The 26,400-nt window shown below is 57.7% G+C and overlaps 2 protein-coding genes across 5 annotated transcripts; both read right to left on the reverse strand.

Moving 5' to 3' along the window:
* Positions 1 to 2,517: 2,517 nt before the first annotated feature.
* On the reverse strand, positions 2,518 to 13,736 carry KANSL2 (KAT8 regulatory NSL complex subunit 2). The gene is made up of 10 exons (XM_055793216.1): positions 13,478 to 13,736; positions 12,331 to 12,509; positions 11,605 to 11,719; positions 11,025 to 11,192; positions 9,597 to 9,759; positions 8,663 to 8,759; positions 5,766 to 6,019; positions 3,476 to 3,712; positions 3,284 to 3,411; positions 2,518 to 3,133 (listed from the first exon to the last, which is right to left on the reverse strand). The coding sequence occupies exons 1-10, from the start codon at positions 13,726 to 13,728 to the stop codon at positions 2,518 to 2,520; spliced, it is 2,208 nt and encodes a 735-aa protein (XP_055649191.1). The 5' UTR covers positions 13,729 to 13,736.
* Positions 13,737 to 16,771: 3,035 nt separating this feature from the next.
* On the reverse strand, positions 16,772 to 26,199 carry CCNT1 (cyclin T1). Of its 4 annotated transcripts, XM_055793217.1 has the most exons (9): positions 25,985 to 26,199; positions 25,140 to 25,221; positions 24,697 to 24,825; positions 23,752 to 23,812; positions 22,251 to 22,313; positions 21,812 to 21,857; positions 19,332 to 19,495; positions 18,903 to 18,973; positions 16,772 to 18,461 (listed from the first exon to the last, which is right to left on the reverse strand). In XM_055793217.1, the coding sequence occupies exons 1-9, from the start codon at positions 26,158 to 26,160 to the stop codon at positions 17,034 to 17,036; spliced, it is 2,220 nt and encodes a 739-aa protein (XP_055649192.1). In that variant the 5' UTR covers positions 26,161 to 26,199; the 3' UTR covers positions 16,772 to 17,033. The 4 variants fall into 4 exon arrangements, with proteins under 4 accessions (XP_055649192.1, XP_055649193.1, XP_055649194.1 ...); XM_055793218.1 differs by lacking the exon at positions 25,985 to 26,199 and having other exon boundaries at positions 22,835 to 24,825; positions 25,140 to 25,159; XM_055793219.1 differs by lacking the exons at positions 25,140 to 25,221; positions 25,985 to 26,199 and having other exon boundaries at positions 22,835 to 23,812; positions 24,697 to 24,785.
* Positions 26,200 to 26,400: the final 201 nt, after the last annotated feature.

Below are 26,400 nucleotides of genomic sequence, written 5' to 3' on the forward strand. Positions count from 1 at the left end.
CTATACCGGGGGGCACCGGGGCCATACCGGGAGCGGCACCGAGGGGCCATACCGGGGCTGGGGGCGGGGGAGCGACACACACGGACCGGCCGGGCTCCCCCCACCCCCACTCCCCGCCGCACGTTGCGGTGCCCGGCAGCAGCGGGGACCCCCCACCTCCTCCTCGACGGGGTCCCCGAGTGCGGCCCGGCTTCCCCGGGAAGACCCTCCCCACCCCCACCCCCCCGCCCGCCCCCGGTGCTCCCCGCCCGCCCCTCCCGCCGCGGCACGGCCGGACTCACCGGGGGGGCTACGGCGGGCGGCGGCGCGGGGCGGCATGGCCGGGACCGGCACCGGGAGCGGGACGGGGAGCGGGGCTGGGGCCGGGGCTGGCCCGGCGGCGGCGGCGGTGATGTCATGGCTCCACCGGGCCGGCTCCGCCCTGCGCCCCCGCCGCCGCCAATCCGCGCCCGGGGGCGGCGGGGGATGGGGGGGGGAGTCCCGGTGTTGCCGCCGCCGCCGCATCCCTTCCCCGGGGCCTCCCGCCATCGCCATCCCCGGGGCTGCCCGAGGGGCGCGGTGCCCCCCCCTCCCGGTGCCGCACCCCCCGTAGCGGGGTGTCGGGGGGGGGAGGTCCCGGTGCCGCCGCCGCCATCCCCGGGGCTGCCGGAAGAGACGCGGCGCCCCCCACCCCCCCGGCCACGGGGGTACGGCACCGGGGGAGCAGGACCCCGCAGTCCCGGGGTGAGCGCCCCGCCTCCCCCCCACCTCCCCCCCCCGCAAGACCCCGAGCCCCGGGGGCTCGTGCAAAGGGCAGAAGGAAGGGAGCGACCCCCAAAGGGGGGTGGGGGGGTCCCAGCGGCAGCAGTTTGGGAGCAGAGGGGTCACCTCCTCCCCGGGGGGGTGGTCATCACCATAGGGCAGCCCTGAGGCCCCCCCCCCAAGATCCTCCAAGGGCAGCTCTGAGCCCCCCACCCCACCCCAAAGATCCCCCAAGGGCAGCTCTGAGACACCCCCCCCCCCAAAGATCCCCCAGGGTAGTTCTGAGTCGTGTCCCCCCCCCCCGCAAAGATCCCCCAAGGGCAGCTCCGAGTCGTGTGTCCCCCCCCCAAAGATCCCCCAAGGGCAGCTCTGAGACACCCCCCCCCCCAAAGATCCCCCAAGGGCAGCTCTGAGCCCCCCACCCACCCCCAAAGATCCCCCAAGGGCAGCTCCGAGTCGTGTGTGTCCCCCCCCAAAGATCCCCCAAGGGCAGCTCTGAGCCATCCCCCCCCCCCCAAAGATCCCCCAAGGGCAGCTCTGAGCCACCCCCCCCCCAAAGATCCCCCAAGGGCAGCTCTGAGCCCCCCACCCACCCCCAAAGATCCCCCAAGGGCAGCTCCGAGTCGTGTGTGTCCCCCCCCAAAGATCCCCCAAGGGCAGCTCTGAGACACCCCCCCCCCCCCAAAGATCCCCCAAGGGCAGCTCTGAGCCATCCCCCCCCCCCCCCCAAGATCCCCCAAGGGCAGCTCTGAGCCATCCCCCCCCCCCAAAGATCCCCCAGGGTAGTTCTGAGTCGTGTGTCCCCCCCCCGCAAAGATCCCCCAAGGGCAGCTCTGAGTCGTGTGTGTCGACCCCCCCAAAGATCCCCCCAAGGGCAGCTCTGGGTCGTGTCCCCCCCCCCCCCCCCCCCAAAGGCAGCTCTGAGACAGCCCCCCCCCCCCAAAGATCCCCCAGGGTAGCTCCGAGTCGTGTGTCCCCCCCCCCGCCGCAAAGATCCTCCAAGGGCAGCTCTGAGACCCCCCCCAAAGACCCCCCAAGACAGCCCTGAGCCCCCTCATTCCAAGGGCAACCCCAAAGACCCCCCAAGGGCAGCTCTGAGTCGTCTGTCGTCTGTCCCACTCCCCACCCCCCCCCCCCAAAGGCAGCTCTGAGCCCCGCCCCCCCCCCCCCAAGGGCAGCACCAAAGATCCCCCAGGGTAGCTCTGAGCCCCCCTAGGGCAACCCCAAATACCCCCCCCCCCCCAAAGGGCAGCACTGGCCGCTCCATCCTTCAGCTCTTCCACACCCCCCCCCCCCCCACGCCCCCCCCCCAGGACACGGGGACACTCCGCACCCACCTCCATCGCTTTATTGTGGGGAGTCCCCGTGGGAGGGAACCCCCCCCCCCCGCCCTCTGAACACACCCCAGGCCTCACATCACACCCCTGGCTTCGGAGCCCCCCACCACAGGGGCCCATGAGCCCCAGCCCCCTCCCCAAGACAGAGGACCCCCCCCCCCAAGAATGGAAAGCCACCCCCTCCTTTCCTCAAGTCCCCCTGTGGCTTCTCCCCAGCCACCTGGGTGCCACAGGGGTCCCCACAGGGAGGGGGGGAGGGTCTGGGGTCCCCAACTTAGGGGTTTCAGCCCCCCCCGTGGCTCCAAGAACCACAAGGGTAGGACACCGGTGCCGGGGCAAGGACACCGGTGCCTGCAGGTTGCCACCCGTGTCCCACCGCTGGGCTCCACCGGCACCGGAGATGGCCAAGGGAGCGGAGAGACGCCACGTGCTGCCGGTCTCAGCTCACGGACGCCGGCTCCAGGCTCCCGTTGGCGGCCGCTCCGCGGGGCTGGGCAGAGGTGACGGCATCCTCCGGCCGCCTGTTGTCCCTGGGGCGCCGGTCGACACGCTGCCAGCGGCAGGGGACTCTGTTGGGGACAGAAAAAGGACGGTGGGCTGGTGGCAGGGGGACGCGGCCAGGCCGAGGCGAAGGCAAACGGCAGCCGTTGTCGCTCCCCGCACGAATTGGCCGTTCCACCGGGCTGGGAGCGCCAACAGACCGGGAGACGGTTCCTCTGGGCTCCTGCTTGAAACCACCGGCTACGGCAAACCGGTGGCCTTCATTCAGGGCCTGGGGGATGCCTGCTCTAGGGCTGGGGTCCCCCCACCCCAAATACTCAGCTCCCGGATGGCGGGGACAGTGCTGGAGGGGTGAGAGGGGACGCAGGACCGAGTGGCTGGTGACATCTCCAAAGACAACACCCTGCGGGCACATCCCGAGCCGGCCACCAGCTCCAGGTGCGACAGGAGGAACAAGTTCCAAGTCAAAACCCAGACTCCAGGAGAAAGCAGAAGCCCCAAGATGACAAGAAGCCCCCAGATGACAAGCAGAAGCCCCCCAGATGACAGCTCCCCTTCAAATCCCCAGCTGGGAGACAAGGGGCTTCCCCCAGCGGGGCAGTCCCCAGCCTGCGAGCCATCCCCACCCCATCCCCACCGCATCCCAGAGAGCTCCCACGCCACCCACCCCACGTCCAGCAAGAGGGTGGCACCCAGCCACCCACGAAAGCGGCGACCCCTCGTCCTCCTCTCCCTGCCTGGGGACAGGCTCCGGCTGCCACCCCCTGACACTCCGAACATCATCCAGACCATGGGGCAGCACGGGGCAACCCACCAGGGCCCAGCTGCGTGGCTGGGGGGGGAAAAACGGGGACTTCTGCCCCCCTGGGACCCCCCCGGTGATGTCCTGGCTGTACCTGTGTGGGCAGCTCGGCTGGTGGCTCAGTGGCCAAGGAGAAGACGTGAGCGGAGGAGCCGCCCCGGTCTGTCGGCACCGTCTGCGGGGGGATGCCCGGGTGGGAAGGTTCCTCCAGGGCCAGGATATCTATGGGGGCTTCGGCGACGTCTCTGAGGGACTGGTCGAGGGCCACAGATGGATCAAAGAGCAGAGGGGACGGGGGACACGGCATACCATCGCCCACCACGTCCAAGTCCTAGGAAAGAAAACACCGGAACGGCTCATCAGTGGGGCAGGAGCGGGCAGCAGACCCCTCCGCAGGCACCGGAGGAGGAAGGCAGAGCAGCAGCCACGATGCCACCGGGACCACCGGCCTCAGCGGCCGGGACCACAATCCCAGGAGCCTTCTCCTCACAGAACGGCGTGATCCAGGCTGGCAGCGCCGCGCTCCCGCTGAAAACAAGGCGCGAGGCACAAGGTCTGGAGCCCAGTGTGATGTGCTGCCCCAGCAGCATCCCCGCAGCAGCCACGAGGGCCGTGAAAGGGTCCAATCCTGCTCTCCTCAGGGCACCCGGAGCAGTCACCCCTCTCCCCAAGATTTCACACAAGCCTTTTTTTTTTTTTTTTTTTGCCCTGACACAACACATTGGTGTGGACAGTCCCTGGGCTCACTTCTCCGTCCGCCCTGCTCGCTGCCGGCTGCTGCGTGCGTGGAGAGCGCTGCTGACGCCAGAGGCTGGGATTCCTGCAAAGCTATTGTTGTTAAAAGAGGACAGGATCGGGTTTGGCTTTGGAGGGTGTTTTGCCATCGAGGCAAGATGCCTGCGACTCTACCAACCCAGCCTGACGCAAGATAAACCACAGATGCCCTACGCGGCCGTACGCGGCCGTAGCTCCGAGTCCCTCCGATCCTGGGCTCTCCCAGGGGGGCTGCCGTTCGGATCCTGCTTGAAACATTCAGGATTCCTGCCTGAAGCACCCCGAAAGCCCTGCGCAGAGCGGGGGACCCTCTCGAAGGAGAGGCTGGGGGAGAAACCGTTCCCTCAATCATCGTGAACCTAAAAAAACCCAACCAAACCCACCCACAAAGGCCGTTTCCAGAGAGAGCGGCCCCACGGGAAGGGGGGCTGGGATCTCCGAAGCCCACCGAAGGCAGGAGAATTCCCTCGACCCCAGGGGTGCTGGGTCCAGCCTGACCTGACCCAGCAGCAGCACTTGCTCTGCTGCGTTCAAAGCCGTGGCTGCTGCCATCCCTGGGATGCCAACGCTGCTGGGCCATCCCTCCCCCACTCTAAAGCTGTTGACATCTGCCCCCCCCCCCCCCCCGCCCCCTCCCCCAATCGCAGCGCTCGAGAATCTCAGGAGCATCCAAACACTAGAGCAAGTGATACCTCGTTCAGACGAGCGGCTCCAAATGACCGTGGTAATTTTTTTTTTTTTGTTGTTGTTGTCGTTTAAACAAATTTCAGAGGATTTAAGCATGTAGGCTTAACATACATGCAGGTCATCAGAATAATCCGGGGATTAAAATCCTCATGTATTCCTCACGGGAGAGAAGTGGGGGGGGGGGGGGGAAAAAGGAAAAAAAAAAAAGGAAAAAAAAAAAAAAAAAAAGAATCCTCTTTTTAAAAAGCCCCTAAATACCGACTGAAATGAGAGCACGGTCCTTCGAAAGGCACAGTTGCCAATCCTAGGGAAACAAACACCTCCCAAACCTTTTGCATTCCTGCACGTTTTTCAAGAGACTCTTCTTCCCCAAGCCAGCAAGAATAAAAATAATTCTACATTATCTGTGCTGGGGAGGCAGTGATTTACATGATATCCAAGCGTCCTCCACATCGGGAGCGCCGGGTCTGCTGCACTGCAGTGGAGTTATTTCGGTGCGACTTCACGGTATGGGATGAAACCGGCAATATTCAGGGCCAGCAAGAATAAAAATAGTTTTACATTATCTGTGCTGGGGAGGCAGTGATTTACATGATGTCCAAGCGTTCTCCAGATCAAAAGCACTGGGTCTGCTGCGCTGCAGCGGAGTTATTTCAGTGCGACTTCACGGTATGGGATGGAATCAGCAATATTCAGGGCCAGCAAGAATAAAAATAATTCTATGCTATCTGTGCTGGGGAGGCAGTGATTTACATGATGTCCAAGCGTCCTCCACATCGAGAGCACCGAGTCTGCTGCGCTGCAGCGGAGTTATTTCAGTGCAACTTGACGGTATGGGATGAAACCAGCAATATTCCCAGGGTAATTTTTCCGCAGGACACGTTGTGTGCCCACCTCTCCCTAAAGCACCCTGCCCAACTTACATCACTGAACTCCAGGGGCAAGCTCTCCGTGGGCTGGAGCTCAGCGGCGCTCAAGTACAGGTCTGTGGGGGCAGCTTCCAGTTCCTCGGGGACAGCCAGGACCTGCTCGGGGACGTACATCTGCGGAGGCAAGCGGAGATGGAGCGGACAGCACGGATCCTCGGAGAGGCTGACGGGAACCGGCTTGTTGCAGGGCACTTCCTCGGAGCCTTGACACGGCTTAAACAGAGTCTGGTTAGTGTCCTGGCAGATATCTGGGAAGATTTGGGTCAAGGGAAACCTGCAAAGCTACGGACACGGATCCAGAGGTAGAAATATTCCCCCCCTGCTCCAGAAAACAGTGTTAAAACCCCACACGTTATTTCTTTTTTCTCCCGAGGCCAAGAGTCCAGGCTTCAGAATCGCACCCCGACTGCCCCGCTGCCGTTACTTGCGGGATGGAAAATGGGGACAAGAGCGAGAGCCTCTCAGTGGGGGCTGGGAGATGGAGATGGATCCCTGTAAAGCACTCGCAGATCCTCAGATGGAAGACATTACCAACGCACAGGCTTACTTTTTATTTGCAGACATCCATCTGCACAAGCCTTAACATCGACCAGGCAGCAGAGATACGAGCACACACAATGCTTTTTCCACAGCCAGGAGTTTAGTTCCGCTATTTCTATCTTCCCAGTGCATTTTTCCTTCCCAATGGAAAACCTATTCCTGCCAGAGGTGTAAATGGGATTTCCTGCCTTTAATCACAAACAGAAACTCTGCTCTGATTGCATGCACCGTGCTCGCGGAGAAATCCACCAGCAGAGAGGATCCACCAAAATCCCCTCCTCCGCCCAGAGCCCTGTGAAACTACAGAGGGACCCACCGCTGAGGCTGCGCGAGGGTGTCCCGCAAAAAAAACCAACTTTTACTGACGAGTCGTGACGTTTCTACTTACTGCTGCAAGGAACAGCCGAGATCTGTCACCTGCGTGGAGGCCGTCCCCGGCTCCGCTCGCTCGGTGACACAATTCAGAGCTGGAGCCAAAGCAGGTTTCAGGTGTGGATCAAGCTTTTCAGGTCAGGTATATTGATAGCAAACCCACCCAAAGAACTGCCCCGCTGTTTTGGGGGCTTCACGCCGCACTTTCCTCTTTGCACAACGTGGGAGAGGACCTCCCACCCCCCCCCAGGCTTCCAACCCCCCAGCAACAGGCAAAAGGCACCAAGTTTAACCCAATTTCTTAAGCCACCCCCAGGTTTCTCATTTATCCCTCCCTCCCTGCAGCGAGGCAGCTGTGAAGGCACCCAAGACAACTTCCCAACTGATTATGGGGAGCCCATCATCTGGCTAGCAGCAACGCTACCCGGGGAGCCCAGCCCAGAGGAACCAAATCTCTCAGACACTCGAGGGCAGATGCGGTGAGGAAAGCGTCTCTGTATGAACAGCAGGGTGGGGAAGCCAGATTTTAATCTCTCTGAATGACTCCCTGATCAAGCACCGACTTTATCGGTAGCCAAAAAGCAGAGATTGCCAAGATGACAAAAATCACGTGCTCCACCTGGAGCCCAACAGCCCAGCTGGGTTCGGTCCCTTTAACGCATTGTCACAAACAATCCAGCTCCTGAAAAGCAAACAAAGGCCAAGAGCCTCCCCGACAATGCACAAAGCAGAGCAGATTGCAGATGTTATCGGCTCGGCAGGGCTGACCCAAGTAAAATCTTGTTTGTGTCAGTGAAAGTCAGCTGACAGCTCAGACGTAAGGAAATCAAACCTCGCTTTTTCCACTCCCTTCTTGGCCCGCCTGCTCAAAGCGAGCCAGCTGCAAACAGCAACTCGCTCAAACTGTTTTAGGGGTTATTTATCCTGTCTTTATTTTGAAGTATACGGTCACTAGAGAGAAACAAAGGCAGCTTCCTGCTCCCTGGGCTTCTCCCCGTGCATAGCTGGGGTCGAGCCTGCCAACTTCAGCAACAAAACAAAACGAAGAGCTCAAAACGAAGAGCTCATCCTCCCCCTGGCTGCCAGTTCTGCTCTGGGACCTAGCACCGGAGCTTCTCCTGACTCACCCCAGCCACAGCTGCTCACGCAGCTCCACCACGATCCAAATCTGCTCCTGGACACGTCCATCCAACCCCAAGTTGGACAAGGAGTTGTACAGACGCACCTAGGGCGACATTCGGTTCGTGGATCCCACGTTGGGGTGGCGATCCCTGAGCTGAGGGGGGACCCCAGTGGAAATTTCAGTGCTGGCTCTCCAAAAGCTGAGGCAGTTTCAGGGAATTGAAGAGCTCGAGGCTGTGCCAACCTCTCAAGGGGTCAAAGGAGACCGAGCTGCTCTGTGGCAGCCCCGAACAGCCTAGGAACTCCTCTCCCATTCAGATCCTCCCAAAAAAAAAAAAAAAAAAAAAAAAAAAAAAATCACTGAGCACATGCTTCAGCAGCCAGCCAGCCCTCCCTACGCACATCCCTCAGGGCAGGACTCCTACCAACACCCTGCTCGGGGGGGCTGCTGGCACCCAGCACCCACAGCCAAGCTTCTACCCTCCTCCAATACAGCCAGAAACCAGCTCCTGCCTCCCTCAGGCTTCGTGAGGTTCCCTTGTCACTTCCAAATGAACTGGCCGCGCAGTTTGGATGCTCTGGCTCGGCCAACATCCCGCAGGAGGGCTGCGGTGGGACCTCCCGGGGCGGAGGAGGCAGCAAGCGCAGCCCTTTGTCGCTCCCGCACGAATCGGTCGTTCCACCGGGCTGGGAGCGCCAACAGACGGGGAGACTGTTCCTCTGGGCTCCTGCTTGAAACCACCGGCTACGGCAAACCGGTGGCCTTGATTTAGGGCCGAGAAGAGCAGAGACCCACCTCGAGCTGCCAGCAAAGAGTCAGGAGAGCAGCCCAAGAGCCCAGGCAGATCAAAGGATACGCGTAAGGCAGTGCCTGGTCATCGGGAGGGACTGGTTGGAGCATCGGACGTCGTCAACAAAGGCCAAGCACCTCTGGCTGGAGCGGGTGGTGTGCGCCTGCAAGTCCAAGAGAAGAGCTGAGAGCTCTGGAGAGCCGTCCAGCTCTCCTCCAGAGAAACCCCCCGGGCTACATAACACTTTCGTCCTGCTTTCAAAACACGCCAAGACCAAACTCTCAGTTCCACTTCAGCAGAGCCCAGCTCCTCGTTACGTCCTTCTCATTCAAGCTTTTCTTAAACCGAGCTGAGATAAGGCGGCACGAACTCAATTTCAACAGGAAGAACTTCACCTCAGGAGTACGTCCCAAAGAACGAGGCGGCCAAAGAACGAGGCGGCTCGGACTTATCTTTCAACTTTCAGGAGCCAGTTAACGGAACGCTTTGAATTTTAAAAAGAGTTACAAGAAAGGCTGCACACAGCTTCCCATTTGGCATGATGCGTGACGCGAAGGGGCCTGCCTTTTGGTCCCCACAGGTCTAGGAGGAATCTGGGTTTCACAAGGAGAATTTTCCAGATGTTTTTTTCAGCGTCAAAAAGTCAGGGTATATTGGGTACTGAGCCCTCCCTTTCAAAATGGAAAATCCTCCAACCCCACACCTGAATTTCTCTAGTTTTGGTGCCCATTTAGCAGTCTGGGCGCCCCTTTAGAAGCCTGGGGGGGCCATTTAATATGACTCCAGGAACACCTGATGCTTTGTGGATACCCAGGGTGCTGTCCAGGACCAGATCCTTGCAGAAAGGGTGTGACAAGGGACAATCCAGCAGGGAAAGAGCAAACCTAAGCTGGGATCGCTCCGAGGAAGGGAGGAGAGGCGAGACCTGGCTTCCAGGCAAGGCTGGAACTCCAACCACCCCCCACCCCCACCCCCCCAGCCACGCACGGGGCGTACCTACCTGCTGAGCAGCGCCGTCAGTCGCCAGCATCCTGCGCTCCTTCAGCTGCCGGTGGAGCAGGGCCTCCACGCCGTAGCGTTGCCGGTAGCGGCGCAAACACTTGAGGCGTTTCAGGTTCTCACGCTCCTTGGCCATCAGCCCCTCGGGGCCTGTCAGAAGGCTGCTGCCTGCGGGGAGCCAGGGAGGGGTCAGAAAACACCACCCCACCTGAGACGTCCTTCCTTTTTTTTTTTTTTTTTTTTTAAATTTTTTTTTTTTGGTACCCAGAGCCAAAATGAGCTGTCGAGAGCTCCAGCCGCTGACTAGTGAGACAGATGTCGATGCACAGAGTGAACGAGGAGTGAGAACGGCGTGTATAAACAGGAAACTCATCTTCTGGTTACACAAGAAGATGACAAAGGAGATTCCAACCCAAAATTTATCCCAACGTCTCCGCGCGCATCAGGAGCGCTTGGGCCGGCAAGGGTACTTTTAAAACTTCGTTTCGAACAATCGGTTGACAAGAGTACTTTTAAAACTTTGTTTCAAATAATTTGGCCGCTCAAAAGCCTATTGCGATTTCTGCAGGCAGAAGTTTTGTCAAATTTCAGCTTGCTCCCATGCAAGTTCTGGAAGCTTCCTGTAAGCACTCCCAGCTGTAATTACAGGGCAACGCTCGGGATCTGCTTTTCTATTACCGGTTTGCTAAAAAAGAGTTCTACAAAATTGTTATGTACCAAACTTCCAGTTATTTTTACTTGGGACCGAGCTCTATTATGCCATTTTCCAGGATGAGCTATTCTAAGACTACGCTAGAGAAAGCATTCTTTGCACTGCCATACTCGTTACACCGCCCGGTTCTGCCTCTCCTGAAGTACAAACTTCTCCCTCCGAGAGCCCCAGTTCTGTCCAGGGCGAAATTCAAGCGAGGCAAAAGTGCTTTTGCAAGGGAAAGCTGCATCAGTGCTGAGGAGGAGTATGTCATTACAGCAGCACGGGTGTAACAACCGAAACAAACTCCTGCCGATACAGACAGGACCTTAGAGATGAATCGATTTGATTTTTTTTTTGTTTTGTTTATCAAACTGAAAAACAGGAAATCCTATACAAAAAAAAGAACTTTTGTCTCAGAATTAACTTTGTAGTCTCATTTCCTGACAACGCTGCAAACTTTGAAGAGCAAAGAAATCCGGCAACCTTTCTAACCCAAACGATACGAATCTCCAGGCATGAGGCCAGCCACAGAAATACCTTCTCTAACCGAGTTTTCAGTCCCTCGCTAATTCTCAGCCTTACTGAGACAGCACTGCTCTGAAACCTGCTTCTACAAAGGGCAAAAAAATCGTTTGGTTTTTTTTTTTTTTCATGTAGAGCGTTCTGGATGTGGTTGAGAGAAGCGCCGTGCCCTCAGCCAGATGAATATGCATCGGTGACGACCTGTACCGGTACTTGCCTATGGCTTCATGCTCTCCCTTGCGGCTGTGCAGGTACCGGCGCTTCTTCTCCTTCAGAAGGTGCTGGAGTCGTTTGAACTGGTCAATGTAGAGAGACTGCAGGCGGATCAGCTTCTCTCGCATGATCAAAGCCACCTCCTCAGCCGTGTACACGCCAGCGTGCCTGAAAAAACACCCAGAAAAACAGGGTGAAGCCTGTCAGGGTCCCTCGGGGCTGTTCTCCTGACCAAAGGACACAGATGTTATCAGAAACATGGGCTGAATGACACAGATTGATGGGCGATGAGCAGAAAAACTGCATTTATGGCGTGGGTTTTTGAAGCCGACATCACCCAGCGACTGCTGCCAAACGGGCCTCTCCACACTGAAGGAGGATGATCATCAAACACTTCCCAGAAGAACCACCAGGTCCAAGACGTGCGAGCGTCCCTGCCTAAACTCACCAAAGCCCAAAGTCCAACTGCAACACCGTTAATATCGTCACCAGGAACGTAACCAGCATCTTCTCAGGTGTCCCGCTGAGCTCGGAACGCTCCGCACGCCACACGTCTGCAAGCAGCCGGCAGCCAACTTACTTCAAGGGATCCTCCTGGTCGCTATCGATGCTGTCAGCCTCGCTGTCGGGATCTCCTCGCCACGTCTGGTCCACCGTGATAGGGTCCTGCTCGCCATCGCTCCAGCTGTCTTCATCTGAAAAGACAAAGTCACCCCGAGCGATAAGACACCGTCTTGCATCCCAGCGCTCGCTGCTGTGGCACAGGACAGCCGGAGACCCCAGGAGCTCAGCTCCACAGCCGCAGAGATGAACTGGCTCTGCCTCTTGCCAAGAAAAGACTTCTCCCTGGCACGGTGTGAACAAGGGACACGGAACAAGAGGAAACCCACCAGCTCAGCGCAGCCAAACCACGCAGCTCCCGTGGAGCGACGCTCCTGCCTACCTAGGAGCCACAAACGGCTAGCTGGCCCCACTGAGCAACCCTGAAAGATGGAAAGCTCAGCACCGAGCCAGCGTTTGACAGGCACTGCTAGAACTAACCCAGCCAAGAGGGAAGCTAGCCAACGTTTCTACTCTGTGAGCGCGAGGGAAGAGAACCTGCAGGATTTTGGCCTGGCAGTGTGACCTGGCTACGGTCAGGGGCGGGTGAGACATGCCAGAATTTGCAGAACACCATCTTTTACCCACGGACCCCGGGATTTTTTTTTCCCCACCGCACTTCAGAAACAACACTCTCTTGGCATTTCCACACGGAAGAGAGAACTCCGGGTCCTCCCTCACCAGTTTTTTTGTTTTCAATTCTTACCCAGGATCCGACTGGCTTCGCTGCGGCTGCTCTCTGCAGTCTGGGAGCCCAGCTCCGTTTTGGCGTAAGAGCTGAGCTGGCAAAGGAGAGTCTCGCTTACGGGCCCAGGATTGGACTTCTTCATTTGAGCTTGGAGCGCCAGAACGTTCCTACGGGCATGCTCTGCGCAGAACGACGCGCTGCCGGAATAAATCACAAGCTCGTTATAACTCCAAGCCCTCAGCCAGCAAAACGAACAAGCGACACAGTGAGAAACGTTCCCTGGCACCCGGAGAGCACAGACCCATCACACCTCTCTCGCAGAGCGAGCCGCTGGCTGCAGGTACACCGCAGAAATGCCAGAGAGCCCCGAGTGGCTCCCAGACCACACACCGCTGCTGAAACGTCACCTCTGGCACCGGAGCCGGCAGCCACACGGCACAGCAGCAGGGAGAGAAAAGCGTTTTTTTTTTTATTTAAAGGCATTGAAGTGAGCTCCTCTGCTTCCAAAGATTAACACCGGACTCTCAGTTTCCACGCAGAGCGCGCTGGCCCACGTCGGACGGATGCTTTTTATTGCAGAAGGACCACGGGCAGAATTGAAGGCTACCAGCGCCCGCACCCCCACAGCCTCCGAGAACGAAATGTGCATCGATGCTCCCGCAAGGGAAACTGCGCTCTGCTGATCTGCTGACCGAACGCCGAGAACTGTTCTAGGTCTTTCCATCCAGAGCAGTCAGAACATTTGAAAGGCCTCAGAGAACAGGAAGCACAACCAGGTCATCAGCTCCACGACAAGACACAACCGGAGTATCTGTGCTGAGGATTATCCGTAGGAACGGACAGCAGCAAGTTAAAGCCGCTGGGCTGAGCGGAGGTACATCTCCGGCTCTTACAAAGGACCTGGATCACTGCAGCCACCTTCCGATGGCAGAGGGCAGCAACCCCACAGTCCTTCAGAACCAAGAGACAACTCCACGCAGCATCCACAACTGACAGAATCTTTTTTTTTTTTTTTTTTTTTTTAGCTTAAAAACGCTTCGGAAAGAGGGAGCCGCTTGTCTGAGGTGCCGTAAGCGCAGCACCTGAATCAGGAGAAGGATTCTCCTGCCCTTTTTAACTCGATACGGTACAGAACCAGAGAACCAGGAGAGAGAGAGGTACTCACCCATCCTTCTTCTCCGGTTTGGGCGCGGCGTTGGGACACCGCTTTCCATTCTTTGTTGAAACATAGCTGCACTGCTTGAAAGGGGCACTCCTGTCTTCAAGAATGTGCTTAAGACAAAACTCCTGCCCCTCCAGCCGCGGCTGGGAGCACTGGCGGTGGGTGAAGGCACATGACAGGGGCTCCTGCGGCCGCGGCACAGGAGTAAGGCGTCCTCGGCTTGACGGCAAAACATGGATCCGAATTCTGTTCATGCCAACACCTGCTGGAAAGATGCAGACCAGTTAAAAGAAGCGAAACAAATGGACGAAGAGGAGCAACATCTGCTAACGCAGCAGAATAAAACTCTTTTGAACCCCCTTGAACAGGCAGGAGATGAAGTTGCTCCTGTAAAGACAGTTTCTTCCAGCGCCTGAGGAAACTTGGAGCTCCGCAGCAACCCCACTTCTGCACAGAATTAAATATATCGCGCTCACCTGAGGCACCGAGCAGCCACAGCCACGCCAAGCGCTGCTGCCTGCCAGCATTGTGGCCGGGGCGGGGGGGTTACATGTCCCAGTGGTACCCCTCTACCCTCCCCACACCAGTATGGGACCCTTTCCTCCCAGTGCCTGAATCCCACAGCTCCACACCCTCCCGGGGAACCCCCCTCCCACCCATTTGCAGCCCACCGACCCCCGAACACCCGCTACAAACCCCGTCCCTCCACGGCATCGTCTGCCCACCCCCCACCCCCCGGTCCCTTCCTCGGTGGGGGAATCCTGCGGGGATCCCCCCGCTCCACACAGCCCAGAGCTCCCCCCATCCTGCGCCCCTCCCCTCCCCTCCCCTCCCCCCCGTGCGCAGCCCACCAGCTCCGCAGGGCCCAGTACAGGATCCCACCCGCCCAGTGCGGCACCAGTACGCGACCCTCTCATCCCAGTACAACCCCCCGGGGCAGCTCCTCAGTGCCCATCTGCGTCTCCCGGTGCCCATCCCTGATGCCGGTGGCCCCCGGTGCCCATCCGTACTGCTGGTGCCCCTCGGTGGTCGCCCCTGTGCCCACTGCCCCCCACTGCTGCCGGTGCCCCCCGGTACCCATCCCTGTTCCCAGTGCCCATCACTGCTGCCGGTGCCAATCACTGCTGCCGGTGCCAATCACTGCTGCCGGTGCCCCCCGGTACCCATCCCTGTTCCCGGTGCCCATCCCTGTTCCCGGTGCCCCCCGGTACCCATCCCTACTCCCGGTGCCCATCCCTGCTGCCAGTGCCCCCCGGTACCCATCCCTGCTGCCGGTGCCCTCCAGTGCCTGCCCCTGCTCCCGGTGCCCCCCGGTGCCCCCCACGCACGTGCTCCGCCACCCGCCCCGCTCCGCTCCCGCGCATGCGCAGTCGCGCCCCTCGGCTGCCCGGGCGCCGCCATTTTGTCCGCGGGCGGCGGGCATGAGGGGAGCTCCCGAGGGGGGCCCCGACAGCGCTACCGGAGCGGAGGGCGGGATGGAAACCCTGTCCCCGGTCGGTACGGGGTGAAGGTGCCCCGGGGGACGGCGCAGGCGTCGCGACGAAGGGCTCTGCGGACCGCGCTGAGGGCGGGCGGCGCCGCCGCCATCTTACCTCACTGCCGCCCCGGCCTCCCTGCTGCCTCGCCGTACGCCCGCCCCGCCACCTCACTGGTTCGCCCGGCCGCCAATCCGACGAGGGCGCGGAGGCGGTGCGGCGCGCGATTGGCCGCGCGAGCTGTCAGTCCGCAGGGAAGGGCCGCGCCCCCGGGAGTCACGTGAGGCGGCGCGGCGGGAAGCCGCCACGTGTGCGCGGCGGCAGCGGGGCCGCCGAGGGGGTTTGCGGGCCTCCGGCGGGGTGAGCGGGGACGGGAGCGGGGTTTGTGCTTTGGCTTCGGGAAGGCTGAAGCTCCCGGTAGCCCCAGGGACACCAGCGTGGTCCCAGGAGGCCCAGAGCCCCCCCCGCGGGCTCTCAGCCCGTCCCTTCCCGGTTATCCCGGGGCAGCAGAAGACCCCCCTTGCTCCCTGCCGGTTAAACGAGGGATGCCCTGCAAAGCCCACCAAGGCGGGAGCAACCAGCCCCCAAGAGAGGTTCCAAAACCAGCGGCGGGGGGGGGGGAGCAAGCACCAGCCCTTCACCAGGAACCGTTCCCAAACCTGCCGCGGGTGGGTTACTGATGGTGGAGGTGCTGGCGAGGGTCCGCGGCACCGACTGCCCTTAAAACCAAACTTGATGTAGAACAAGAGTTTGACAAAACCATACGGAGACAGTACGTTTATTGAAGGTTGGGAAAGTAAAGTCTCAAGAACAAAGGGAACGGTGGTTGGTTTGGGGTTCTTTTTTTCGGAAACATTCAACCAAATCTCAGGCGGCTGCCCTGGTGCTGGCTCGAAGTCGTGGTGAGAGTTGTTGTCACCAGCGCGGCCGGGAACTGCCACGCGCCGACGGATCCCCTGGAAGAGCTGCCCAGGGCACGAGGACTCCTCCAGCCAGCCGTCCTGCATGATCCCATCCTGCATCCCAGCCGGGAACGCACCACACTGCTCCCCTCCAAGTCCTCAACGGGCACGGACCGAGTCCGCCAAGGCATTTCACGCCTAAAACCTGCCCTACCCGCAGCAGCCCCTGCCATGGGGCTGCTCTGCCCCAGCACGCGTCCCTTCACACCGCAGGACCCCCCCCCCCTGCTCAGCAGCACTCATCCCTGGGCAGCATCTCCCGACGCTCTTCCCCCCAAAAAACAGCGAGGAGGGGGGTCGGCCCTGGGCCAAGCACCCTCGATCCATCACCTCACCCCAGCTGTTCAACGCCAGCTGCCCTGAAAGGCCACCAGAAGCCCCCAGCAGCCCCCCTGCCCCTCAAGCCCCGCCACCGCCGGGGTTTCCAGCAGAAGCGGTGGGATCTGTGGGCAGGGAGCGAGGGATCGAGACAGGATCCCCAAACCAGAGCAGCTTTAGGAGTGAGGAAACCAGACCCACAGTAGCTGGGATCCTCCCCCACACTGCTTCATCCCTTCCACCCCTCAAAAACCTCCTGAACCCACTTTCTGTTGCCATCAGCTGGAGTGGAACCACCCCAAACCCTCACTGGGGTTCCCCCCCCCCCCCCGGCAGCACCACAAAATTAAAATGAACAAAACACTAAGATATAAGTTACCGCTTAAATTATTTGTAAAACATCTTAAATTTTCTGTGACATATTTTAAATACACCACCCACCCCACCCCCCCCGAGCCCCCCCCCAAATGCATGTTCCCCAGAGGAGGCTTCAGTTGTAGCAAGGACAGAGCCCACCGCTAACTGGAAGTTGATATGGGGGGGGGGGGGGGGGGGGGAGGGGGAGCAAGGAACAGAGAAAGGGTTTCTTATCCTTTCACAGCTTCAACAACTCCGCGCTCTAAATATCAATAATAAAAGTTATATTAAAATAAAATAGTTCTTCGTGAGGCAGTGGAGATTGAACAAGCCCTTTCATGCACCCGCAGGGGCAGCCCAGGTTGAGCTTGGAGGGGGTGGGAGGGGGTGGGGGGGTGGGGGAGAGAGAGGAGGGGCTTTGCTCAAACTCAGTAGTAGAAAGATGTTTTACTTGGGGAGAGGGGGGAGAGGGGGGGGCGGTTCTGAGGGGAGGGGGGGTGGTCGGGGCTTGTCCGTGTTGGCGGTGGCTCTGGAGCTGGTGGAAGCCCGGGGGTTCAAGAGCTCGCCGTAAGAGTGGAAGTCAAAGGCGGGGGGCTGGGTGGGCTGCATGCCCTGAGCGCTCAACAGCGAGTGCAGCATATTGACTGTATCCTGGTAGTCACTGGCCTGGTTGGCGTTGTGCCCGTTGGCCCCCGTGGGCCCCTTGTCCAATTTGTGGCTTCCCCGAGCTTTGTTAGCTTGGGGTAAGGGAAGGTTGCCCAAATCTGAACCGTGCCCTGGCAGGTGGGCCGCCCCGGGGAGGTGGGGGTAAGGGAACGGCATGCCGGGGCCTTTGGAGACTTTGCTGACTTTGGGCTGGTGCTCGTGGGCTGCGGCCGCGGCCGCCCCCTCCTCCGGCAGTGGCCTCTTGCGGGAAGAGGCGAGGGGACCGTAGGTTTTGTGGGGCACGGCGCTAGGCTGGCTGCTGCTGTGTTTAGAGTCTCCCGGCCGCTTGTTCGCCATGTTGCTGGGCCCGGCGCCAAGCTGGGGGTGTAAGTGTTTGTGAGAGTGGTGGTTGTGGTGGTGGTGGTGGTGGTTCGAAGAGTGGCCCTTGTGTTTCTCCTTGTGCTCGCGGTTCTTGCCGCTGCTCTCGTCCGAGGAGCCGTGCCTGTCTGCGGCAGTTGGCACTTTGATCCGCATTTTTATCTCCTCCTGCTTGGAAGGGAGGGGTCTCTCCCCACCTCCACCTGCCACCGGGATCCTCAGCTTCAGAGCCGAAGCTTTGTCACTCTTTTCAGGGCCGGGAGGGCGCTCGGGGTTTTCTGAGCCGCCGATGGGAATTTTCAGGATGATCGGAGAGGGGTTGCTGTCCTGCTGGACTTCCCTCTCCCGCTGCTGCTGGACCAGGAGATTCTGCGCGGCGTAGGCATACTGGGAGCGCACGTTGGCCTCCATGTTCTCCAGCTGCCGCTTCTGCGCCGCCAGCTCCTCGGCGTGCTTGGCCCGGTACTCCTTGAGCGACACTTTGGCTGACGGGGCGTTCTTGCCGCTCTGCTTCTGATAGCCAGCGCCATCCTGCTGTAAAGGATGCTCAGCAGCCGAGGAGCTTTCGTTAGTCCTGTGACTCTGGCCAGGCTCCAGCTTGGGTGGAGGGTGCTGGGACAACCAGTGCTCAGGCTGGGTTATATCCGCACCGCTCTGCTCACTGGGCGAGTCCGCTGCGGCTGGCAGAGCCGGCCCCGCTCCGGCGGTTGAGGATGTTGACATGCTCATTAACCCAGCAATGTTCATGTCCGAACTATTGTTCCTGGAAATCATGTTGAGGATAGTCTGCTCCGACAGGCTCTCATCTTCACCGTGGTCGTCAGCCTTTGACTTGCCGGCTGCTTGAGAGGCCTGGAATAAAAACAAGCGACCGATCACTTACTCTGGGCTGTCACTAGAGCTCTTCGAGGCTAGCAGCCCCCCCCCCCCCCCAGCTCTTATTTAAAGACAAATCCACTTTGCCCCCCTGTGGGTAAAGACACAACCACTGGAGGCACGGCTGCTAGGGCAGCTGAAAAATCAAGGTCTCTCCAGAGTTAATTCAGAACAGACAAACTCTGTCTGGGTTTGTTGGGGAGTTTTTTGTTGTTTTTTTTTGGGGGGGTTTTTTGCAGATGCAGAGTATTCTGCATTTTGCAGATGCAGAGAATTCGGATTTTCACACACACACACACACACGCCCTTCAGACACCGTCTTGCATTGTCATAGCGGAGATGCCACACGGCCTCACAGCAAAAAAGTCAGAGCCTGTGTTCTCCTGCAAGCACCCACAGCCTAAAGCAGATTCTCACCCGCCAGTTCCGGATACGTTTAAGCCGGTTGGGAGTTTTCTCAAGGATCTGCAGGAATTCATGAGTCAGTTCTGCAGAGACACAAAGCCAAGCAAGAGGGTCAGAGGCAGGCAGACCAAGGCTAATCCGTCAGGGCAATCCCTCTACTTACTGATGGAGCTACTGATGAGATGGAGCTACTCCAGGAGGGGAAAATACTCACAACTAGTATCACTGACCACATTTAAACTCATCTCACTGTGCGCCTTTTTGCCACCTCTGTTGCACCATAGAAGCTGCTGCTGCACTGGAAAACTTGGCAAAACCTAAAGTCCTGGACTCCACGAACTGGCCGGTGGCCGTGTTTGAATGGCAGACCCAGGAATAAAGATGCCGAAATAATAGAAGAGCCTTTTTGGGGGGGGAAAAAAACCTCGCTCCCAAACTTACCATCTAAGAGCTCCAGAGTTACAGTGCCATCAACGTATTCCCACCAGTGCTTCCCGTCCGTAGAGACTGGGATCTCCCAGTTGGACCACTTACAAGCCAGGTGGATACAGACGCAGGCCACAACGGGAGGGGTGTACTGCAAGCTGAAGGTGGTCAGGTGCAGGCTGACGTCACCAGCAGGGAGAGAGAAACAGAAAGCCATCAACTCCCAAGCCTGAACCTCAGCACTCACAATCGCCCACTGAAGAGACGCTGCACAAGAGGTCGGGACACGGTGGGGAGGTCCCTGCCATTCCTCCCCAGTACCGCCCTACTGGTACGGGCGACTCGATCCCGCTACACCGATTTCTTTGTTCCTTCCCCGTTCTGCTGCAGGGAATTTGGGGCCAGGCGACTCGAAGGCTTTGCAGCTCGTGCGGGAGCAGCGAGGCACGCTGCCGCCCTGCTCCAGCCCTCCTCCGAGGGAGAAAGCGAGCGGCTGGATTATCTGCCGGGGCCCCCCCCGCCCTGCCGTGGGCTCTGCTCCGTCTGAGCAGTAACTCACTTCCAAGTGCAACTCCCGGGATGGCACTCAAGGAGCAAAGTGGCCCTCTCTTTGGCTTTTAGGAAGGGTCTGATCCTTCTCAAATTTTTTAGGAAAAAGCGCTGAAGCTTCGGCTGCGAATAGCACCATACGCTGGAGTGACTCAGGAGCACCTAAAAGGGAGCCTGGCCGCCTATCAAGCATTTTAATTAGTAAAATTAGCGATGTAACAGCTCGGACATCAGTGCCAGGAGATCTAGGTAGCGCTGAGAACAGGAGAACAGATGGACTAAGAAAGCATCCTACTCTCCACCTGCAGGAACACCAGGTCCACCGATCCTTAGAAACCGTGACAGCAAGTCAAGTGCAGGATGTGGCCCACCATCACGCTCCTGAATCAGCCCTTTTAAAAAGTGCCTGATGAAAACGGTGCCACCGAGCACCTACGTGCAGCTGCAGGATGGCACGATCTGCATTGCTTCACTACACTCGGGTTATTAAAACATTTTTCTATCAATGCAATGCGGAGAGACAGAGATACGCATCTACAGCCAAAAAGTCTGAAGCCGTTTCACGGATATTGTATTTTTCCATGCATCAGGAAGTCAAACCCAGGAAATTCAGAGCCTTTATCCAGTCAGCCGAGGTTAAGAAGTGAAGTGAAAGCGCACAAGGAGCCTTAACTCTGCCCCATAACGATGCCAGAAGGAAATAAAAGTTAAAACATCCAAACTGGATTTATCAGGCATAGCTATACCGTTGACGTGCCTTAATCAGGCATTTCATGGCATCACTTTTAAGGCAAAATTGAGGCTGCCCGGCTGCATTTCTTTCTTTCTGCCTGGCTTTCTTTCAATTACAACCTTAACTCGTAATTCCTTGGTTTTGCAATTATTGCTGCAGGGATAAAACACGTTTCAAGGATGCATTTACCCAGGCATTACTAACACCACCTTCCCTTGATGCGGGGAAACCCACACAGTGCCCTTTGGAGCTAGAGAACACCCTCAACAGACAATTCTCCCAGCACGCTGCGGAGGTGAGCAGGGAACATCTCTCACAGGCAGAGGGGAGAGAAACTACTCGCCCAAGGCCACGCACATTCCTGGCTTGGCCAGGGCTTGGAAGCATCCTCTGACTTGGCAGCTTCACCTCTGCTAGCACCTAAACCATCTTTTTCTCCCGTCCTTTCGCTTCTGCGAGCTCTTTCACAAAACCACCGCATTTTCCTTGTCCACGATTTGTTCCAACCATTAACTCCGTGATTTGTCTACAGCTGGTAAGGCAGGATTTTTATTTTAATTTTTTTTTTTTTAAATAATGTCGGAAGTCCCAACACAAGCACTGGTATCAGCCTTGTGGTGAAAATCTAGTGACAAAACTCCCCAGACATCTCAAGGGGAAAAAAATGAAGGGGCTTTTTTTGTTTCCAAGACTCTGCTTCAAGGGCTGTCTGTCCACTCACACAGGCCAGACAAGGGTATCGTTTTCTCTCGTAATGCCTCATGCCTGCATCCAGCTCCTCTTTTTCTCCTTTTATACTCTAGATCAGCCTTCTTTGGGGCACAGACCATATTTGTCAACAATCTGCACAGTACCTACTTGAGCAAAAACTCTCCGACACCTAGGTGCTAAGTAAATAAGTATATATTTGTTCCAAGTCTACCTTTTTGTTTTGGTTTTTTGGGGTTTTTTTTGAGGTTTTGGCTTTTTACTTCCACAACCACCTAACTCCCCATAAAAGAAAGCGGTGAAGTTCCTGAGCATCCCATCTACCTCGCTTATACAGCTGGTTTTGACCAGCAGCCGGCAGGAGAAAGGGTTCCTGCTCTTTCTGAACCAAACCAAGCGATCCCCAGGTGTTCACAGGCTGAGCAATGCCCCAGGGGTCACCAGTAGCACATCTCCTCCAGATAAGACCCTCTGTTCAAATATGAATCAATTGTAAAATAATAACCTGTTGGTAGCCATGAAATAGGATGTTTGCGCCAAGTCCTTGCTGGCTGAAAGAGAAAAGGAAAAAAACAGGGCGTTAGTCTGCATATCCTGACAAGTATGATGATATTTTAGCGCAAGAACCACTGGCCTGCCGCCACCACACACACACCGAGGCACCCAGCACGGTTTGACTAACTCTGCACCACAGCTAGAAGGATTTTAGAAATTATGGTATGTAGAGAGCTCTGCGTGGTTCAGCAGAGCCACAACATCGCAACAGTCATTTGCAACTGCCTCTATTTTGACATTCGTTACGGTTACTAAGGACATCGACTGCAGGCAAGTTCTTTAGCAGTCCCGGCTGGACACTCCTAACATATATTTTCATGGCTCTTCTCTGTCAAGCTGAGGTTACACGGAGGAGAAGCCACAAGCGCCTGACATCTGCCATCGCTTACCTCGCACTAGCTGTGTGCACTTCACCACGTGGGTATGGGGGTGGTCAATAGTGATCTCAAAACCTGGAAGAACACAGACAGACGGCCATCAGAAAACCAGCAGCACACCCCCCCGGCTCTATGAACCTCATGTTTTCCTGCTCCTGGGGGACAAGGCCTTCTCCCCTTCCCTCCTACAGCCCCTGCTCTCTGCTCGGAGGCAAGCAGGAATAGAGGAGCCCGTTTTCCTGTATCCAGAAGACTCAAGTTCTCCAGTCACAAAACCCGAAGGTCACTGCTGCTGCCAGACCTCCAAAGCAGCTAAATGACTTCTGCGCTTGAAAGACCTCACTGAAAACAAAACAACTATTAAGGATTTTAAAAATAGCAGGACAAAGCCTCTTACAGCAGCTGGGAGGAAGGAGAAGACAATGGCATCTGCTCAAAGGAATTTCTGTCACCCAAAAAGCTAAGAGGAAGCAGACGTTTTCCCTTTGAAGGAGCCTACAGCACTAAAGACAACTGAACTCAACCCTTGCTTCAGCTTCCTATTCAGTTTGGGTATTATGTTTTAAAGAAAAGAAAAAAAAAAAACCAAAACCCACCACTTTCAAATCGGTCCATGTGTGCAACAGATTTGGTTCTTCCCAATGCAGAACATTCTAGAAGAACTGGGACGTTAAAAAAGGCAACTGGAGGACTGAGTCGCTGCAGAACTGGGGTGACAGTTTAGCCACTGGCTTGCCAGGCCAGCACGTGCGAGCCATCGACACACCTGCCCCTCCTGTCCCCTTGGGAGCGAGGGACTGGGGCGTTTGCTCTGAACCAATTCCGAAATGACAAAGGCCTACCGAGTAGTTTGGAGTGAACCGCTATCTACAAACTGACTCTGAAATGGAACATGTGTTAGCAAAATCAAGTTTTAACAGTACATTTTAGAAAGGAACAGGATACCGGATCCAATGGCCACAGCCCTAAATGTAGGCTCCAGCTTCTACTTTCAAAAAAAACCCAAAAACTTGCTGGGTTTTGGGTTTGTTTTTTTTTTCCCCATGTTCAGCTATCTGATCAAAATATTAAACTTTCAACCCAGGTTTTAAGACATCTCTCAGTGCAAACTGTTGCCTAGCCACAGGACTAGAGCATTATCAAGTTCAACAGCACAACAAAGGACAGCGACCGGTGTCCAAGCGGTACAAAACCTGTTGTGGGAGGGGGGGAGGAAAAAAAAAAAAATGAAAAGAAAAAAAAAAAAAAAAAGAGACGAGCCACACTTCCACGCTTCAATTTCTCTAAGCATTGATCCTGACACAAGTTACACCTGAAAAAACTGATGTTAAAAGGGAAACAGAAGGAGCGGGTGTGAAAAATAGTTTGTTGCCTGGACTCTTGCTCTCCCACTGGCCAGCTGTACATCTGCCCTCCAGCTGTGGAGAAGACTGTGCGGTTAGGCTCTCCGCTCTGCGGAACAACTCCTGGGTCTGAGATTCGTGTGGCAGCCCGTCCGCTTTGAAAAACTTACCCAGGGTCTGCAGTATTATGCTCTCTAGAATGACCAGGTCTTGGGCTTGTTGCAGGTAAGCCTGGGGTTGAGAGGACAGGCAAGTTACTCATGATGAGGCACTCCGTATAAAGCCTGCACATTTCTAACACCCTTTTCTCAGGGAGGCAAAAATAGCAAAGGGGAATCTTTATGCCGATCTGCACTGGGGGGAACTGGCACAGATTCCCTGCCAGAAAAGAGAAAGCAGAGTGCTGGGGTGGACCCGCTCCCCTGCTAGTGCTTCTGCTAGGGGAGGGTTGCTTCGGGATCCACAGTGGCCCTCTCAGTCCTGGTCCCTCGCACTGCACGGGATGGCTATACGAGCAGTACAGGAGAGGAATTAGCTGCTTTTGCCTTTTTTTTTTTTTTTTCCTTAAGCTTTCCTGGATAAAGCTGCCCCTTTTCAGCAGGGTTGGCTGCTCAGTTCCAGGTAAGACGGGCTGTCTCGAGAGATGGGGAATCAGCAATGTTTTTAATAAACCCACCGTTAAACATGTGGGGACAGAACAGAACCAAACTGCGCACACCACCTTCTCCGCCACAGACACTACTCAATCGCAGCAGCCAACATCCATGCCCTCCTCAGAAGCTTTTCACGCAGACACCGTTACACAGCACGCCTGAATCACATTTGCAGCAGCACAGCAGAGGAGAACAGAAGAGAGGTCGCCACAGAGCAGGAAAGAAAAGCCTTCTGCTGTACAGAAGCCAAAAAGCTCTCGGTAGCGTAAGAGCAGTTGAATTGGAAAGCTGTCACTGACCATCCTAGGACACAGCCGCTCACTTAGAGAGCAGGTACTGCGGAACCCGACTGAACAAGATGCTGTAGCCACGCAATTCAGGATGCAGCACGCTTCCGCCATTCCCATTCCTTGTGCCTCCGCTCCTCACATCAGAGCCCAGTTCTCCGATCTCGACACTTACCTCGCTCTTGGTGTCTAGAGGATTTTCCTGGGGATGCAGACAGGCATGTGCTACCTTGATAACATGCTCCAGCTTACGAGGCTGCTCCTCCACCTTGGCTGCCAAGAACACTGCTGCTGGGACCACCGACTTCAGAAAATTAAAAAAAAAGATATTATTTTTTAATTAGTAAGTTCAAGATTAAATTATATTTATTTATTTAAATCAAATAAATTGGGCTAATTCTCACATCTAGAAGAACCACTCCTTTAGGAAACAAAGTCCAAACGAGGGAAAAGGGTCTCTGGTGACCACTGACTGCTACAAACAACCCTTTCCCTGTCCAAACCCCATCCCCTAGGGTCGGTCCCACCATGTCACCCCCCAAGCTGGCTGCCAAGCAGCAGAATAGGAGCTGGAGGGTTCCCAGCGCTTCCCACCCCGCCAGACCCCAGCACACTTACGTTCCTGTGGAACTGGGTGAAGGACTGGACCATGTAGAAGCGATGCATGTACACGATGGCCGTGTTGATGGTGAGCTGGGAGCTGATGGGGCGGTTAAGGAAACACACAGCCCCGATGACAAGCCCGGAGCAGCACCCTCCATCCCTCCACATCCCACCAACACCGGGCTGGGTTTCGCTCTCCCAGCTACTGAGATGTGCCTGGCTTTCCTGGCTCCTGGATTTGGATTTCCTGTGGCCAAGATATGCCTGGCTTTCCTGGCTTCTGGATTTGGCTCTCCCTATGGCCGAGGTGCACCTGGCGCTCCTGGACCTGACTCTCCCCGCGGCAGAGCCTGGCTCACCTTGCTCCCGAAACAGACCTGGCTCTCCCTACCCCTGTCTCTCCCCACTCGTGAGTCGAGCCAAACTCTCCCTGCTCCTGAAAGGGGCCCGGGGCTCCCTGCGCCCGGCTCGGTCCTGGCTCTCCCGGCTCCTGCAACCGCCCCGGCTCTCCCGGCGTCCCCCGCAACGGCCCCGGCTCTCCCGGTGCCCCCGCAACGCCTCCGGCCGCCCCCCGATCCCCAAATGGGCCCGGCACCCGAATCGGCCCCGGCTCTCCCTGCTCTGGCCTCCCGAATCGAGCCCGGCTCCCCCCGCGGCCGACGGCGGCTCGCCCCACTCCCGGAAGGGGCCCGTCTCTCCCCGCTCCCAAAACAGCCCGGGCTCTCCCCGCAGCCACCCCCGGCCCGCCCCGCAGCCGGGTCCAGCTCCCCCCGCCGCCACCCGCAGGCCTCCCGGGCCCCCCCCCAGCTCCCAGAGTTGGTACCCAAGCGCAGGCCGTGCGGCCTAGCGCGGCCGGATACACGTTGAGACGCTGCCCCATGTCCTGGAGCAAGTTGGCCGCCTGCTGCCGGTACGAGAGTTCCTTGTCGGGGTCGAGACCGGCGCGGCGCGAAGGGCTGTTCTCCAGCTGCTCGCGGGTGAAATACCAGCGCCGCCCCGCCGCGCCGCCGGCCCCGCCGCCCGCCGAGGCCTCCATGGCGATCTGCGCCCGCGCGCGCACGCACGCACGCACGCACGGACGCACGCACGCACGGACGGACGCACGCACGCACGGACGGACGCACAGACGCTGGAACGCGCTGACGTCACAGCACAGAGGCGCGCGCGTTCGGCGGCGTTGGTAGGCGGGGCCAGGGAGGAGCCGTCGTGGCGCATGCGCGTTCCAGAACGCCTGCGCGGGTTGGGGCAGGGAGGGGGAGGGGGGAGCCGGTGTCCG

This window comes from Falco peregrinus (assembly GCF_023634155.1).
Source record: "Falco peregrinus isolate bFalPer1 chromosome 12 unlocalized genomic scaffold, bFalPer1.pri SUPER_12_unloc_4, whole genome shotgun sequence".
In the NCBI taxonomy this organism is placed as follows: Eukaryota; Metazoa; Chordata; class Aves; order Falconiformes; family Falconidae; genus Falco; species Falco peregrinus.

Bases quoted from the DNA above. Each gene is read 5' to 3' on its own strand.
- KANSL2 (XM_055793216.1), bottom strand. From the start codon at position 13,728: ATGAACAGAATTCGGATCCATGTTTTGCCGTCAAGCCGAGGACGCCTT. The intron at 9,760-11,024 runs GTACCGGTACAG...CCCCGCAGGCAG, and splicing joins GAGCATGAAGCCATAGGCAA to CAGCCTTCTGACAGGCCCCG. The intron at 6,020-8,662 runs GTATCCTTTGAT...AAATCTTCCCAG, and splicing joins GACCAGGCACTGCCTTACGC to ATATCTGCCAGGACACTAAC.
- CCNT1 (XM_055793217.1), bottom strand. From the start codon at position 26,160: ATGGAGGCCTCGGCGGGCGGCGGGGCCGGCGGCGCGGCGGGGCGGCGC. The intron at 24,826-25,139 runs GTAAGTGTGCTG...AATTTTCTGAAG, and splicing joins TCACCCAGTTCCACAGGAAC to TCGGTGGTCCCAGCAGCAGT. The intron at 19,496-21,811 runs GTTATTATTTTA...TGGTGACGTCAG, and splicing joins TATTTCATGGCTACCAACAG to CCTGCACCTGACCACCTTCA.